Below are 17,172 nucleotides of genomic sequence, written 5' to 3'. Positions count from 1 at the left end.
GGCATGAAGAGCATGGAGAAGGATATCACTGTTATGTATTCATGTATATTTTGACCATTACGGGTTGCTGTCAAGCTTCCCTGTGTATTATGTACTGGACGTCATGTGAGAGAGGATTCTGGTTAAATGACCTACGAGTAAAATAAATAGCTGCTCATTTGTTTCTCGCCTCTCTCACTCTCGTGTGTGTTATTAATGGCCGCTGGGCTTCCCAGTACCACAAACATAACAATCATGAAGGTAAGTATTGAGGAGAAGGGTTTTTCAGATTCTAAGTTCAGATAAAGCTCATGTTAAAATTTCTCTTGCTGATAGGGCTGTAGCAAGACCCTTTAAAGCTGTCTACATTGGAAACTGAATTTGTACAATGCCCTTTTGTTTTGAGATGACCAAGTAAATATCCTGATTGTGTGTAAAAATTAATATAAGGGTGGAATTATAAAGGCTTACAGGAATCTTTGAAGATGAGATGTTTTAATGTGTTTTTCCAGTTGCTTGGTAGGTATAGCCGGCAATCCCAGGGGATCATAGGTTTGCGCTTCAGGTGGACTGTGTCTTCTCCAGAGTGCAGGCCTGGGCGGGAAGATTTGAAGAACCAGCTGTTACCCATACAGTGGGTTCCTCCTCTCCACGTCACTGATGTAGTCCAAGGGATGGGCAAGCACCGATGCAGCTTGGCACCAGTGTCGTTGCAGAAGTTGCCAGAGTGAAGTTGTAAACAACATCAAACTGCCCTAGGGACCCCGGCTCCGGATTTTTGCCTTGGGGTTTACTCCCGAACCAGTTGCCTATCCAAACAAAATTACTAGATAGTTTTATTCTGTACAATAATGTTTAATTTTTTTAAATTTGTCTTCAGAGCTCATGCAGAAGCTGCTGCAACAGTGAAGCACATTCCCAAAACTGATCCCTCTGGAGTAGAAGAGCAAAAAGATGGCGGAGACGCTGTAAAGCCACAGGAAGAGGATGGACAAAGTGAAAAAAAGAAGCGGAGAGGATTCAGAGATCGGAAGGTATATTTAAATCGATCGAGTCAAGTTCAAGTTTATTGTCATAGGTGTACCTGCACAGAGTATGTTAATATCATGTATTTTTTAAAACTTGCCATGGATGTTTTTTCTTCATAAATTAGTCTAGATAGTCTATGTCACTAATATGAAAACATCAGAATTGAAGCTGTTTGCCCACTCACAGATAGGCTGCCATGCTATCGTTTGCTTGCACATAGACTTGGCGGCATGTTATTATGGTGGACAGTGATGAACATCAACAACTAATTCCCTTGATCATTTGGCACACCTTCCAATCTTTGCTTTGTATCTCAGAATCAGGTTTATTATCACTGGCATGTGACGTGAAATTTGTTAACTTAGCAGCAGCAGTTCAATGCAATGCATAATCTACCAGAGAGAAGAAAAATAAAATAATAATAATCAGTAAACAAGTAAATCAATTACATATATTGAATAGATTAAAAGAACGTGCAAAAGCTGAAATACTGTATATTTTAAAAAAGAGTGAGGTAGTGTCTAAAGAATCAATGTTCATTTAAGAATTGGATGGCAGAGAGGAAGAAGCTATTCCTGAATCAGTGAGTGTGTGCCTTCAGGCTTCTGTACCTCCTACCTGATGGTAACAATGAGAAAAAGGGCATGCCCTGGGTGCTGGAGGTCCTTAATAATGAGTGCTGCCTTTCTGAGACACTGCTCCCTAAAGATGTCCTAGGTACTTTGTAGGCTAGTACACAAGATGGAGCTGACTAGATTTACAACCTTCTGCAGCTTCTTTCGGTCCTGTGCAGTAGTCCCTCCATAACAGACAGTGATGCAGCCTGTCAGAATGCTCTCCATGGTACAACTATAGAAGTTTTTGAGTGCATTTGTTGACATGCCAAATCTCTTGAAACTCTTTTATTAAAACTTTTTTTTTAAGTATAGCCACTGTCTTGCCTTCTTTATAACTACGTCAGTATGTTGGAGTCAGGTTAGATCCTCAGAGATCTTGACAGCCAGGAACTTGAAGCTGCTCACTGTCTGCTTCTGATCCCTCCATGAGGATTGGTATGTGTTCCTTTGTCTCACCCTTCCTGAAGTCCACAATTAGCTCTTTTGTCTTACTGACATTGAGTGCCAGATTGTTGCTCTACCACCACTCCACTAGTTGGCAAATCTCACTCCTGTGCACCCTCTTTGTTTTCATCTGGGATTCTACCAACAGTGGTTGTATCGTCAGTAAATTTATAGATGGTATTTGAGCTATACCTAGCCACACAGTCATGTGTATATAGAGACTAGAGCAGTGAGCTAAGCACACACCCCTGAGGTGCGCCAGTGTTGATCGTCAACGAGGAGGATATGTTATCACTAGTCTGCACAGATTGTGATCTTCCGGTTAGGAAGTCGAAGATCCAATTGCAGAGGGAGGTACAGAAGCCCAGGTTCTGCAACTTCTCAATCAGGATTGTGGGAATGATGGTATTAAATGCTGAGCTATAGTCGATGAACAGCATCCTGACATAGGTGTTTGTGTTCTCCAGGTGGTCTAAAACCACCTGGAGAGCCATTGAGATTGCGTCCACCATTGATCTATTGTGGCGATAGGCAAATTCCAATAGGTCCAGGTCCTTGCTGAGGCAGGTGTTCAGCCTCATCATGACCAACCTCTCAAAGCATTTCATCACTGTTGTCATTAAGGCAGCCCACGTTATTCTTCTTAGGCACTGGTATAGTTGTTGCCATTTTGAAGCAAGTGGGAACCTCTGTCCGTAGCAGGGAGATGTTGAAAATGTTCTTGAATACTCCCGCTAGTTGGTCGGCACAGGTTTTCAGAGCTTTACCAGTTACTCCATCGGGACCTTCTGCCTTGCACAGGTTCACTCTCTTTAAAGACAGCCTAAAACCGGCCTCTGAGACAGAGATCACAGGGTCATCAGGTGCAGCAGGGATCTTCACAGTTATCATTGTTTTCTCCCTTTCAAAGCATCTCCAAGATGATGCCACTTGCATATTAACAGGAAACATAAAACTCTACAGTACATTATAGGTCCTTCAGCCCAGAGTGTTATGCCTACCATTTAACCTACTCTAAGATTAGTCTAACCGTCTCCTCCACATTGCCCTCCATGTTTCTATTATCCATGTGCCTTTCTAAGAGTCTCAAAATGTACCTAATGTATCTGCTTCTACCACAATCCTTGGCAGGGCATTCCATACATCCACCACTCTCTGGGTAAAGAAAAAACATATCTCTGACCTTTCTTCCCCACCCCATATTTTCCTTCAATCACTTTTAAATTATGTTAGCTATTTCTGCCCTAATTCTCTAGTGATCCCGGGATTGACTCTTATTTGAATTGATGCCGTTGTTATTAACATCTGAAAGCACAGTTCAGAAGAAAAGATGTATACATTATATTTGTTTTTTTCAAGAAAACTATGCACTTCATGTGTTTTATTATTATTGGGCTTCACATTCATTCATTAGATGTAGTATATCTTTGCTTACACTGTATTTTAGATGTGAATTATTATTGAGTTTCTCATCAATGACAGTATAAGCTATACTTTTTTTAAGATCCAAATTATGTTGCCAGGTGATTTTCACATTTGAAAACTAGTTTCTGAACCATAATGTACTTTCATTCTAACAAGCTGTGCCAGACCACCTTTCATAATAACTCATGTTAGTAATTAGAGCTGCATTTAAAATGACATTACGTTCCTAAACGAATCAGATGCAGAAAAAAATGATCAGTTGAAGTTGAATGCTTTATGTGCAGCCATCAATTGCACATTATTTATTGAATCATGTTCCACATTTTTGTCTTTTAGTACAGTTTGTGGAATTCCATTTCACGTTTTAGTAATTAGACTTTTTCAAAATGAGTTCTTTTTCACATGCAAACACGAGGAAATCTGCAGATGCTGGAAATTCAAACAACACACAAAATGCTGGTGGAACACAGCAGATCAGGCAACATTTATAAGGAGAAGCACTGTTGACGTTTTGGGCCGAGACCCTTCGTCAGGACCTGTTCCACCAGCATTTTGTGTGTGTTGTTTTCTTTTTTACATGTCTCATTTTGAGATAGTACATAAAACAAGCCCAGTATCAAGATACTATTTACGACAGGGATGGCCGACCTATGGCGCATGCACAAAAAGTGGCACATTGGATGATTAAAAGTGGCACATTGCACCCCAGTTATAATAATAAAAAAGTAAGCCTACTCATGCATAAAGTATTAACCAAAAACCGATTTGTAGAAAAAAATCTGTAACAGGAATTCAAGTAGCTTAGAGCTAGAAATGGGTTTCACTGAGAATAAATCTAAAACTTAGCAATTATTTTTAACGATTTTATTATTTCGTGCACATCTTTTGACAAATGTTATCTTCTTTCACATTAATCTGTTTTCAATTTTTTAAAAAGTTCAATGAGTCGAACTAGGAAAGAAGGTCTTTTGTTCTGCCGACGTTCCATAAGTGTTCAATACACGTTAGATACTTGTTTGATTCTGAGGCGCCAGGCGTGTGCACCAGTGGTGCGTGGCAGGTTTTTGCCAATTTACAATTGACACTCATGCGCTACAAAGTTGAGCTTTGTTTGTCCTTTGTGAACATTTGCAATTTCGTACTTTTTCAAAAATTAAGCCTTGTTTTTACATTCAGTTACCCATCACAGTGCAAAAGAAAATCAGAAAGTGATAGTAAGCGTGAATTCAATGAACAGTGGGAAAATGAGTTCTTATTTATAGCGGGTCCATCAGGAAAACCATTGTGCATTGTTTGTGAAAACATTTTCTCACATAATAGAAGACATGATCTTAATAAACACTATAAAACACAACATCAGAGTGAAATAGAAGGAAAACTGAAGCTAGTGCTTGGGTCTGAGTTACGAAAAGAATATTTAATTAAGAAAAAGGAAGAAATCAAAAGAAGACAAAATATCTTTGTTAAGAGTCTCATTAAAGTAAGTAATGTTTGTTTTAAACTAAATCAATATATCATGTAAAAATGATAAATATGTCTATTAACATATTTTTACAAGAATTGAATGGGGGTACAAGAGTTGTATGGCACATCTGAACTTGTGCATGAAAAAGTTGATATATGGAATGTAAAAGGTTGGCCACCCCTGATTTACACTAATGGGCTTCAGTCGGCAGGCTTCATCAAGTATAGTTCAGACACAAAACAACCAATCTTCTCCAGGTTCCTTCATGATAAGAATTTACCAGGTGCACAGTGGTAACAATTCATAGAATCCAAGCAGGCTCTGACAAAATCTAAGGTTCCTACCAGCTTATTCTCCCTGGTCCACGACTGCACAAATTAGTGAAAGAGCTTTCAGAAGGGCAAGTTCAGGGCACCCCTTCATTCACAAGCAAAGCCAGAGCATGAATGCAGAAGCAATGTACTATCTTCAAGCTACATAGCTGCCTGTTCCAACAAATACCTCTTCTCCAGAGTCTTCTGGTCCTACACTGGGCTCATCACCACCTCAGAATGCAGAAAATTAAACTGTAAGGAAATTATTCTTGACTTTAGCGAAGGAGTGAAGACTAATTCTTACAGTTGTTGAATAAAAGACTAGGTGTGATTTTTGAGCCAATTGTAACCTGTTTCCCCTTATAACCGATGTTATTTCATCTCTTGTTCTTTCTCAGGTAATGGAGTATGAGAATCGAATTCGGGCTTACTCTACTCCAGATAAGATATTCCGATACTTTGCAACATTGAAGATCATCAGTGAAAATGGAGACTCTGAAGTGTTCATGACCCCCCAAGATTTTGTTCGATCTATAACACCAAATGAAAAGCAGCCAGAAAGTAAGTTGAAAAATAACACTTGGGTTAATATTGATCAAAAAATTCTTGAAAGGAACAGAAATGTTTCTATAGTAGTCATGTCTCAATCTACAGTAGTCAATGAATTCTAATCTTGACGCTAATAACAAAGCTAACTTAAGAAACTGTAGCTGACTTGGTTATTTGTCAAATAGGGATGAGAGAGACAGAAACTGCTAACATGAATGTATAAGTATCTTTGCTTTAATCTGTGGCCAAGTAATCAGTGTTGGCTCTTTTGCTCCCTGGTGATTCTACCCATTAGAAGATTGAGACCCTCCATTAGTCAGGGTTGATCATAGATGAAGCGTCCTGGCTATCTATGTTATATATGCAAGCTAGGGCAGTGCAAAATGGAGAGGAATCTATTGCCCTTGCAGCAGGCTCCCCCACTCCACACAGCTGATGAATCCAAAGGAACAAAGTCAGTGGTGTCGCGGGAGTTGCCAGTCAGCATTGAACTCAATGTAGTGATTCCTACACTGCATGTTTTTCCTCTGTTTACTCACAAGGCCTTCTCCATGAATGGGTATATCCACAAGGCAGCAGAGGTGTGAGTTCAGAAATTTCCTTCTTCTATATTAGCTGCCAGCAATGAGTGACGAGCCCCATCTGCCCAAAGCGACTGGTTTTAAGGTGCCAGTAACCCCTTCTCATGTCAGTAGAAGCTGTTCCGCTGGGCTTAGTAGCTAAGCCTCACAAGTCCAGGAGCTAGACTTGGTTGTCAGAGGCTATTTGAGATGCACAACATTTGGATCATATAATGGGTAGTGGGAGCATATCCCCACTACCCATTTCTTCCCCACCCCCACCAGCAATGGCAGCCTTAGTGAACTCATTGTATGTTCAAAATAAGTAAATGACTGTTTCTGTCATTCACTTTTAAACAGGTGTGTTAAAACTGTGACCTCTGTACTGTTGATACTTTGTGTTATGTTTTGTAACTTGAAAGCACTAAACTAATTCAAAGGAAAACGAGAGGCAAGAGATGTGAGTCTTACTTTGCGCTTTTACTCTAAGTGAGTTACACATGCATTAAGTGGTGGTATGATGGCATATGCTATTCATGTATTTATACATATAGTCTGTAATGGATCATTTAAATGAACAAAAATGCTTAATCAACTAATATTTACAGTATTGCTCAACTATTACTGAAATGTTAAATGTTCAACGCTCTTCCCTGCTTAGCTATAAACTCCAACTCGATAGAGAATGCATCTCAACCACATACACAGTATACTATGTAATACATCTACTATGTACAGACATCCTCAGCATAGAAAATATAAAATTGTCCTATTCATGTCTAAAGATTTAATTGTTGGAGAGGATTTCTTAATCTTTAGGGATAACACCTTTGCTGATCAGGGGGATCACTCTGCTTGGCAGGTGACACTTGAGCTGTGACACAATCTCAAGTTCTGGGACCTCCACGATGATTGTAGGAATTGACTCTGAGACTGCAGGAAGTGGTTCTGACAGTGGTAGCCACCTTTCTTCTCTAACAATTGACTCTGCTTTCATGACTGATGGATATATTGTCTCCAGATGATATCAGACACAATCTCCACTATGTTGGAGAGTGGTCCAGTTTAGTCCTTTAATCTTTCCAAGTACCTATTTTTAATTACCTCTGTAGTCCTTCGCAAGGACTACTTGTCCAAGAATGAAACATCAAACCTCGTTGTTTGAGGAGCCTTCAATTTGTCTTAGCTGTTTGTCCTGTGTACTCCTGAGATTGGGTTTAAGGAGATCCTTATGTGAACACAGGGACAACCCAGGAACAGCATAGCTGGTGAGTCGTTGGTTGTGGAGTGTGCTGCATTATGATATGCAAAGAGGAAATTGACAAGCTTCTGATTCAGTGTTCTGCTGACATTGCTTACAACGTGTTCTTTAGACTGTGAATAAACCTTTCCATCAAGCCATTTGTAGCTGGGTGGTACGGTGCAGATGTAATATGTCTTATTCCATTCATTTTTAGGATGACTGAAAGTGTTCCGTCACAAACTGGTCCATTGTCATTGACTAAGTATTCTCGAACACTAGTCCTTGCTACGGGGCTTCTCAATATATCAACAGTGTGTGAGGCTGTGATGGAGGCTATTGGGAACACTTCTGGCCATTTTGTAGCTGTATCCACTACTACCAAAACAAATTGTGCCTGTGAGTGGTCCTGTGAAATTCATATGAGTCCTGTGCCAGGGCAATGCAGGCCATTCCTAGGGATGGTGAGGTGCTGATCTATCCCAGGCCTAGATGACTGGCATTTAGCTCCTCCAACACCTTAGCTCTCAGCCTGAATGGTACAACTCTCAATTCCCACAGAAGACAACATCCGTCAAGGGCAAGTTCATTCTGGCACTGATAAAATGGGGGAACTAGAGTTTCTGCTGCACATTCCAGTCATTTTGAGTGGCTATAAAGACCTCAGACAGTATAGGGCCTTTTCTGGTTTCCTTTTTGAATCATATCTGCTGTAATTGGGAGACGTTTGATTTGCATTAGGGTGAATACATCAAGAGTAGTGTCCTATTTTGTAAAGTTTTCCAGTATTTCGTTTTCCAAGGGTAAACGTAATTACGTTTACTAATCCATGATTAGTTGTCCTCTTGAATTCAGGCTAGTAATTGTGTCCTCCAAGAAACAGAGTCCACCTCTGCATGTGTGCTGCTGCTATTAGTGGAACATCTTTCTGTGGACTGAAAATGGACACAAGTGGTTGACGATCAGTAATGAGGGTAAACTCCTTTCCCATACAAGTACCGGTTGAAAATTTTACACCCCAAACCAGACTCAAGGCATCTCGGTCAATCTGTCTGTAATTTTTCTCTGCAGTGGTAAGAGAACTTGATGCAAAGCCTATGGGGCATTCACTCCCATCACTCATAACATGTGACATAACTGCACCTATACCAAAAAACAAGACATCACAGGCAAACTTCACTGGATGTCGTGGATCATAATGTATGAGTACAGTGTCTGATGTCATCATTTCCTTTGCTTTTTGAAAGCCACCTCACACTGCTTTGTCCATTGCCATTTCTTTCTAATCTGCAATAATGAGTTCAAGGGGTAGAAGACAGTAGCCATGTTTGGCAGGAACCTGTTATAGTAGTTGACAAATGCTAAAAGGAACTGCAACAATGACACATCCTTCAGCCTCGGGGCACCCACCGCTGTTTGAATTTTCTCAGCACACTTGTGTAATCCTTATGCATCCATGATGTGACTGTAGTCAACCATCTTTTGTTTAAAGAATTCATACTTGTGTTGTGCTCTGAGCCCATCATCTTATAATCTTTTTAAAACTGTCGAAGTTTTGGAGATGATCCTCATCACCCTTACCGGTCAAAAAAACCACCTCTCCCTCAATGTCGCAAAAACAATAGAGCTTGCTGTGGACTACAGGAGGAATGGAAACAGGCTAGCCCCTATTGACATCAATGGATCTGGGGTTGGGAGGGTGATCAGGATATGGCTTAAAATTAGAATCGGAGCTAGAAAATGCATGCCAAAAGGGCAATATTACAATAGTCATGAGGACTTCAATATGCAGGTAGATTGGGAAAATCAGGTTGGTGTTGGATTCTGGTGTGGGTGGGGGGGGGTTGGATTTCTAGAGTGCCTAGCAGTTCATGGTTGAACCCACTAGGGGAGCAGATATTCTGGATTTGGTGTTGTGCAATGAACCAGAATTGATTGGAGAGCATAAAGTAAAAGAACCTTTGGGGCAAGTGATCAGAGCAGAAATGCCTGGAATTTCTGGAAGCAGTTCAGAAAGCACTGGATATATATGTCCCAAAGAGGAGGAAGAAGTATTCTAAAGGAACAATGACACACTGTGGCTAACAAGAGAAGTCAAAGCCAACATAAAAGCCAAAGAGAGGGCATATAGAACAAAACTTAGTGGGAAGTTAGGGGATTGGGAAGCTTTTAAAAACCAACAGAAGGCAACTAAAAAAAGTCATTCAGAAAGTAAGGATGGAATACGCAAGTAAGCTAGCCAGTAGTATTAAAGAGGACACCAAAAGTGTCTTCAGATGCATAAAATGTGAAGTCAAGTTCTCAGGCTGAGCAGAAGATTCAGAAAAGGGGATCCCCCACCCAGTCATATATTTGTTGAAAGGGAGGAAAAATATTGTTCAATTTTGTTTTGCAGTTCTTCCATTTGGTTTTCAATAGGACTCAAGACTTTCTGATATCCTTCCTCACTCTCAAGCCTGAGCAGCAGTGGAAACATTTCAAGATTTTCCTTTTGCAACATGATTTTTCCAAAGATTTTGTTTCCTTTTAACTGCAAGACTTTTGTCATTTGAAGTCAAAACATTTTCTCCAGGGCCTTGCAGAGACTTATTCAACTAGTTCATATGATGAAAAATGTCTGCTAAGTAGGCTAGTTTCTGTAGCCTTTCTTCATCTTCAAAGCACTCAGCAAAATCCAGCCTATTATTTTCCTGAAGATACTCCTGCAACTCGCTTTTCAGCTCAAACACCCTGCTGAAAACTCTTCCTCTGCTAAGCTGCCGGCCTTCTGTATTTAGCAGGAGATTGTTGTGTTCTTTGTCCAGGTTTTCACAGTTTTTTAAACATTCTCCAGTGAATTGGTCTTTGCTTAATAAAGTTAACCATTTATGTAGCATCATCCAGAACTTTTTCTTTTTCATCTCCAAGAGTTTTTGACATCAGCACCTCTCTGTGAAGAAAGCTGTGACAATGTCAGGATTTCCTTTTTGTTTACAAGAGAAACAAAACTTCTCATGGCGCCAATCATTGATGAAGCACCATCAGTGCAGATGCCAACACATTTCCTCCAAGACAAACCTTTTGTTTGTCTTGATATGAAGATAAAACATTAAATATATCGTGGCAACAACACACACAAAATACTGGTGGAACACAGCAGGCCAGGCAGCATCTACAGGGAGAAGCGCTGTTGACGTTTCGGGCCGAGACCGTTCGTCAGGACTAACCGAAAGGGAAGATTTAGAAGCACTGTCGACGTTTCGGGCCGAGACCCTTCGTCAGGACTAACCGAAAGGAAAGATTTAGAAGCGCTGTCGACGTTTCGGGCCGAGACGTCGACAGCGCTTCTCCCTGTAGATGCTGCCTGGCCTGCTGTGTTCCACCAGCATTTTGTGTGTGTTGTTGTTTGAATTTCCAGCATCTGCAGATTTCCTTGTGTTTGCTCTTTAAATATATCTTGGCCTTTGCTTGTTTCCTGCAGTTCTTTGCAACAGAAAAAGTTTTCTTGAATTTCACCATTATTTACAAATCTTACAAATGCTACTCCATGACATTTATTGTTGTCTCATCAACTGGGATAGAGAAGCAGTTGTTTATCAATTTATCACAGCATTATGTGACCTGTCATCAATACATCAATTTATCATACTGTTTGAGAGTGAAATCTTTTCAATTTCTCATACTGCATCTTGTTCTACCATTTTGCCCACTATGTTTTTACATGTTGACATTATTAGGTTCTCACTAATGATGCGACATTTGCTTTTCTGGGTAATAAGTTCTGCTACTAAATAACTTAATTTATTTTTTTTACTGATTGTGACTTTATTAACTGAAGCTTTACTCTTGTTTTTTGATTCCAATAGCTATTTAAAATAATCAGCACTAGTGGAGTGAAATAACTTGGAAGATTGTAATTCTTCAGCATTAACCATATCAGAATTGTCTGTAAGCCTAGAATCCTCCTCTTCCATCTAACACCTCCTTTTCAAAAATCACCACATTGGACTGCCTCTAGAGTGAAAATTTCCCTCCAATTATCTACTACACTGGTAGAGTTTGTCCACTCCCATAAGTTAGACGGCGGTGCATAGGGGAAGTTGGAGGAGGTAATTTGGTGGGGGGGGGGGGGTGGGTGGTAAGAGAATGATTTGGGTGACTCAGTTCAAAGCTCAAAAAATGCACTTCATGCTCCTCATCAACCTACCATCCTTCCCTCTGTGCATACAGCACTCACCAATTATCAACAGCCTCCCCGATCTCGTGTCAAAAACTGAGAGTGAACTCAGCCAAATAAACATGGCACTGCCATACTAGGCTGAGATTGCTAACAAAGCTGCTTGGTCATTGCCCACTACTGTGAGCATTAGCATTGCATGTTGTGCGAAGTTCAGAAAACTTTTTTTAATCATGAGCTTTCACAGAATCCTGGTTGAGAAACCCTGTTCAAGAGGATAATGAAGAAATTAAATTTATGTGAATGTAATTTGCCAGCTATAAAAGCACTTAACAAAACATCATCTGTTGTTTGTAGAGAGGTATTCAAGCTTTCATTATTGTTCTTATGTTTCTGTAATTCACCTTATTTCTGACTGTCTTTTCCACCAACACAATTTTGTCCTTAGTACATTTCATCTGATTTGCTCTACCTAAATGTGTGACGTCACCATTTCCTTTACCTTTTTGAAAGCCACCTCGCACTGCTGTGTCTATTGGCATTTCTTCCTGATCTGCAGTAAAGAGTTCAAATAAAGCTCGGGATTTTAACTTACTGAACATTTGGATTTTTAGTTTCATAATTCACAATAGAACCTTGATAGTGTGAAGCAAATGGCAATGAATCATGAAACATGACACAAAACCTGCCTGAGAAAGTTTAAAGTAAATTTATTATCAAAGTACATATATGTCATCATATACAACCCTGCGATTCATTTTCTTGTGGGCATGCTCAGTTAATCCATAGTAGCATTGAATTGAATTGACTTTATTTCTTACATCCTTCACATACATGAGGAGTAAAAATCTTTATATCTTTGTCTAAGTGTGCAATGTGCAATCATAGTAATTTATAATAAATAGAGCAGTCAATGTGATGTAGAAACACACTCAAATCAGCATGAGCTAATCATAATACAGGTTTCCCCCACAATCTGAAGGTAGAGCGTTCCTATGAAACTGTTTGTAATCCGAAATGCCGTAAATCGAAGAAGCAATTACCATTAATTTATATGAGAAAAATTTTTGTGCGTTCCCAGACCCAAAAAAAATAACCCACCAAATCAAAGCAAATAACACATAAAATCTAAAATAACACTAACATATAGTAAAAGCAGGAATGATATGATAAATATACACCCTATATAAAGTTGAAATATTGTAGGTATGGTGTTGTTTCACTTATCAAACTCGGGAAGACAGCGAGACAAAATTGATTTGACGAAAAAAATCAGCGCGTACATGCATACGCAAGTTTACGCATGCGCAAACAACTGCCCGCACAAGGCTTCACGGTCATTGTAGTCTTTCTCGGGGTAAACACGCGTATAAAGCGGGCATCTTTTTTTCGTAAAAGCGAAAATCCTCTTTGGTTAGCGAAAACAGGTACTAATGTAGGTCTTTCGTAACAGCGAGTTGTCGTAAAGTGAACGTTCGAAAAGTGGGGGCCACCTGTAACCATAACAGAATTAATGAAAGACTGCATCAACTTTGGTGTTCAACCAGTGTGCAAAAGACAACAAACTGCAAATACAAAAAGACAAAGTAATAATAATAAATATCGAGAACATGAAGAGTCCTTAAAAGTGAGTCCATAGGTTGTGGGAACATTTCAATGATAGGACAAGTGAAGTTGTCCCCTTTGGTTCAAGATGGGTGAGGGGTAATAACTGTTTCTGAACCTGGTGGTGTGAGTCCTGGGACTTTGTGCCACCTTCTTGACGGCAAAGCAAGAAGAGAGGATGTCCTGGATGGTGGGGATCTCTGATGATGGATGCTGCTTTCCTATGATAACATTTTGTGTAGATGTACTCAGTGGTGAGGAAGGCTTTACCGGTGATGGACTGGGTAAGATCTCCTAGCACAGTAAATAATGATATTTATTGTATCCTGGCAAATAAACTGAGTTAGAATTCACTACAGAAATTTTGCTTTTGAAAGTATTTCTTTAAAAAAAGTTAAAACATCTCCAAGGGAATTAACAGTAATATGATTAGCATGATATCAGAATAAGTGAGTCAATGCAAGTGTTAAGAGGATTACATTGTGATATTTAATCATAACATTGGGTGTCTCTCCTTTTCAGATCAGGGTCTGGACCAGTTCATAGTGAAACGATGTGATGGGAAGGTAAGTAACGTCACATTGGCTTGTGCGTGAAGCGGTTGTTTCTAGGTAGTTCGCCTAAATATATATTTTTAAACAGTTAACCGTTTTATACTAACTACCTAACACAAATTTAAGTGTGTGTTCAGTCTACTGGCAATATGTTGTGTCAGATCTGTTTGCAATATACACAGAGCAAAATTTCCCAGTGATCAGTTGAAGTTGAAGGATATCAATTTGTTTTTTGTGCATTTTACATCATTTTCCCCCCAGTGATTGAAATTTCTCTATGTTAACTGCTCTATTCAGGAACAGATGCCACCTGGAGTGTATGGTATTAACATGACTTGGACCCTGTTCTACTGTAGAATATTCATGATACCAAATTTTATGATCTGGAAGATGCATTAAAGTAAGCCTACTGGGCACATTTTCCACCGATTGTTTTCTTGGACCCCATCTTCATGACCATTTTGGCACTGATAAAAGCAGATAGATTTCTAGGACAGTTTAAATTAATAAAGAATCAAATATATCAAATCTGTTTTTCAGCTTTATCCATAATCATGTTGATGTTCTGAAAAGTGCTGATACATTGTTTTACCTGATGAGCATTAACTGTTTCCAAACCACTGCTTAAAGATAGTTAACAAATGAATTTGTGGGGTATCATTTTATGCTAAGATCAGATATTAACTACATCAAATATTATCTAACGTTTTGAGCATGTAACAAATTTCTTGATTTGCTATTCACTGAGATAGGATTTTTTTTAAACTACCAATAAAATCAGCTTCTATTTCAGCAAGATTCCTCTGCCCCTTATAAAGACCCTTAGATGGTGGCGCATGTAATCGTAGCAGCAACCACAGGTGTTATTGTCCTTTTTAAAAAGTTTTTTTTTTAACAATCACAAGACCCTGCTGGACATTAAGAGCGTAAAGTACTGCAGGTCTACCCTATCAACAAGTTGCTCATTGGTAGAAAAACTGAAGGAACTGGACTTGGTGCAGATCGTGCTGCTGCCTGCATTTGAGAGATGTCTGAGAAGCTGGTGTACAAAGGAGGAGTGCAATCTAACAGCGAGTGATTACCGTAGTCACTTTTCTTGTAATTGCAAGACCCTGTTGGACATTGTTAACGTGGAATGCTGCAAGTCCGATTCACCGATTTATTGGCAGACAGTGGAAGAGCTGTGTGATTTCAGTCATAGGGAGAACTAGACATTAAGCCATGGTATCGCCTGTCCACAGCCACTCAGGAGAAAGGCATCAAAGTTGGTACACTTCACTGAAGACGGTGTGGCATGGAGTCCAAGCTGGAGTAAATGCTGCCCACAATGTTTGCTTGGCAGAAGACAAGCTGTATTGTGGTCAACTACACTTTTCTGCAATATTCATGGACTCAGGGTCTTGGACTGTATTTTTTTCTGTGATTGTACTGTACTGATGTATGTGCTTGCTATCTTTTATGTGCTATATGTGCCTTTTGCTGTGGGTGATTGGATCACCTGAAAAAGAATTTTGAATGGGTAATGTTAGAGTACGGATACTTGCAGAACTGCAGTTTTCCGGCTCTCGTTGCCAAGATTGAATTTGTTTTCCCGTGACTGTAGGTTATTTATACATGGGTAGACAGTTCAACCAAAAGCAAATCAATGGCAAAATCAGAACTTTTCAGAACTACTGAATCTGGAACTTAGGACAAATTATCTTCTGTAAATTGTGAGACTTGAGTTCCACTCCCAATAACATACACACGTTCCAAATAAGAGCCAATTCAAAAGAGACTTAAAATAACACTTATTTTTCTATAGTGAGCTCATGAAATTAATTTTGGGATATCTGTTTTGCTCCCTAATGATGATTGAATGGAAGTGTAGAACTTCTGTTTCCTGAAATTTAGTGTTCATTTGCGTTAAATGTTCTTCCACACCGTGTACACTTACAGAATACACTTTATAAATCTTACTAGAACTAAGTGATTAATAGCGATACAATATATATGAAAGAAAAGAAAGGAAAGAAAAGGCGCCAGAACTTATCAGGGTTCAGTCAATTAGTGCACAATCATTAGAGCTCAATCATTGAAGTCTTCGGTCCACTATTCGATCTTCTCCGACCTCCACAACCGGCCGCCTGGGACCAACCTCGGTGGTTGACCTGAGCGCATCCAGCACCATCCGCCTCCTTCGCAATCTCCTCTCCAACTCCCCAAAAGTCCGCACAACAACAGCTGACAGACCCACAAGAAAGAATTACATCTATCCCAATTTGTTAACAAATGAATACAATTCTCGTTATCAGTAATTATAACCCAAACAAGCTGCGAGAGAAAGTACTCTCTCACCAGTTACCATAATAAAGATGCATTCTTACTTTTAACCTAACAAAGAAGCCATTTTGATTAACATACGCAGTAACATAAAGAAGAAATCCCTTCCACTCTCCCCCCAACAACAAAAGTCATGCCCTCATGACGTTAACAGAGTTCCCCAATGCTTCTTGCAAGACACAAAACCCAACCCAGGTGCATAAAGCAGTGAAGTAACGTCCCAGGGCGATAGAGATCACACTCGGTTCTCCCTGCGCTGCATATGTCAATCGCTCCGGGGGGTGCCTACTTCTCTGAGACCTCCGTACCTCCTCTGCCGACCCTTCTGGCTCAGACACCACGGCTGACACCCCAGGTCTACCTCCCTCACTGGGATCCCTCTTCACCTGAGAGCCCTCTGTCTTGTGTTCGAGTTCCACCCTCTCTCCCCCCAATGCCGGCTGTATCTCAGTCTTCCCCTCAACACCCTCCCTCCTCTCACCTAACTCAGCAGGGGAAGGGCCAGGAGCCTCTTCTTCCGGTACAGGGGAAACAGGTACCACACATCTGAATCGTCGTCTTCCAAAGCTGTATCCCTTCCCGGGGTGAGGACCAGTCCTGCCTTCCTTGCGATCTCCTCTCCAACTCCCCAAAAGTCCGAGCAACAACAGCTCACAGACCCACAAGAAAGAATAGCATCTATCCCAATTGGTTAACAAATGAATACAATTCTCGTTCTCAGTAATTATAACCCAAACAAGCTGCGAGAGAAAGCACTCTCTCACCAGTTACCATAACAAAGAAGCATTCTTACTTTTAACTTAACAAAGAAGCTATTTTGATTAACGTACACAGTAACATAAAGAAGAAACCCCTTACATGAGCAAAGAAAGGTAGTCTTTTCACCCCTTTTTTAAAAACAAATGCAACTCTA

At 40.0% G+C, this 17,172-nt stretch overlaps 1 protein-coding gene across 3 annotated transcripts in view; it reads left to right on the top strand.

Moving 5' to 3' along the window:
• The window catches only part of micu1 (mitochondrial calcium uptake 1), a 130,688-nt gene that overhangs the window by 53,067 nt on the left and 60,449 nt on the right, over nucleotides 1-17,172 (top strand). For all 3 annotated transcript variants that reach the window (XM_073025386.1, XM_073025384.1, XM_073025385.1), the window contains 3 exons: nucleotides 860-1,013; nucleotides 5,672-5,834; nucleotides 13,906-13,949. In XM_073025386.1, the coding sequence (XP_072881487.1) occupies nucleotides 860-1,013; nucleotides 5,672-5,834; nucleotides 13,906-13,949 (361 nt within the window). The remainder of the gene's footprint in view (nucleotides 1-859; nucleotides 1,014-5,671; nucleotides 5,835-13,905; nucleotides 13,950-17,172) is intronic.

Source organism: Hemitrygon akajei, chromosome 21, assembly GCF_048418815.1.
Source record: "Hemitrygon akajei chromosome 21, sHemAka1.3, whole genome shotgun sequence".
NCBI classification, from domain to species: domain Eukaryota; kingdom Metazoa; phylum Chordata; class Chondrichthyes; order Myliobatiformes; family Dasyatidae; genus Hemitrygon; species Hemitrygon akajei.
The sequence above is the reverse complement of the archived record's forward strand: the minus strand, read 5'-3'. Positions and strand labels throughout refer to the sequence as shown.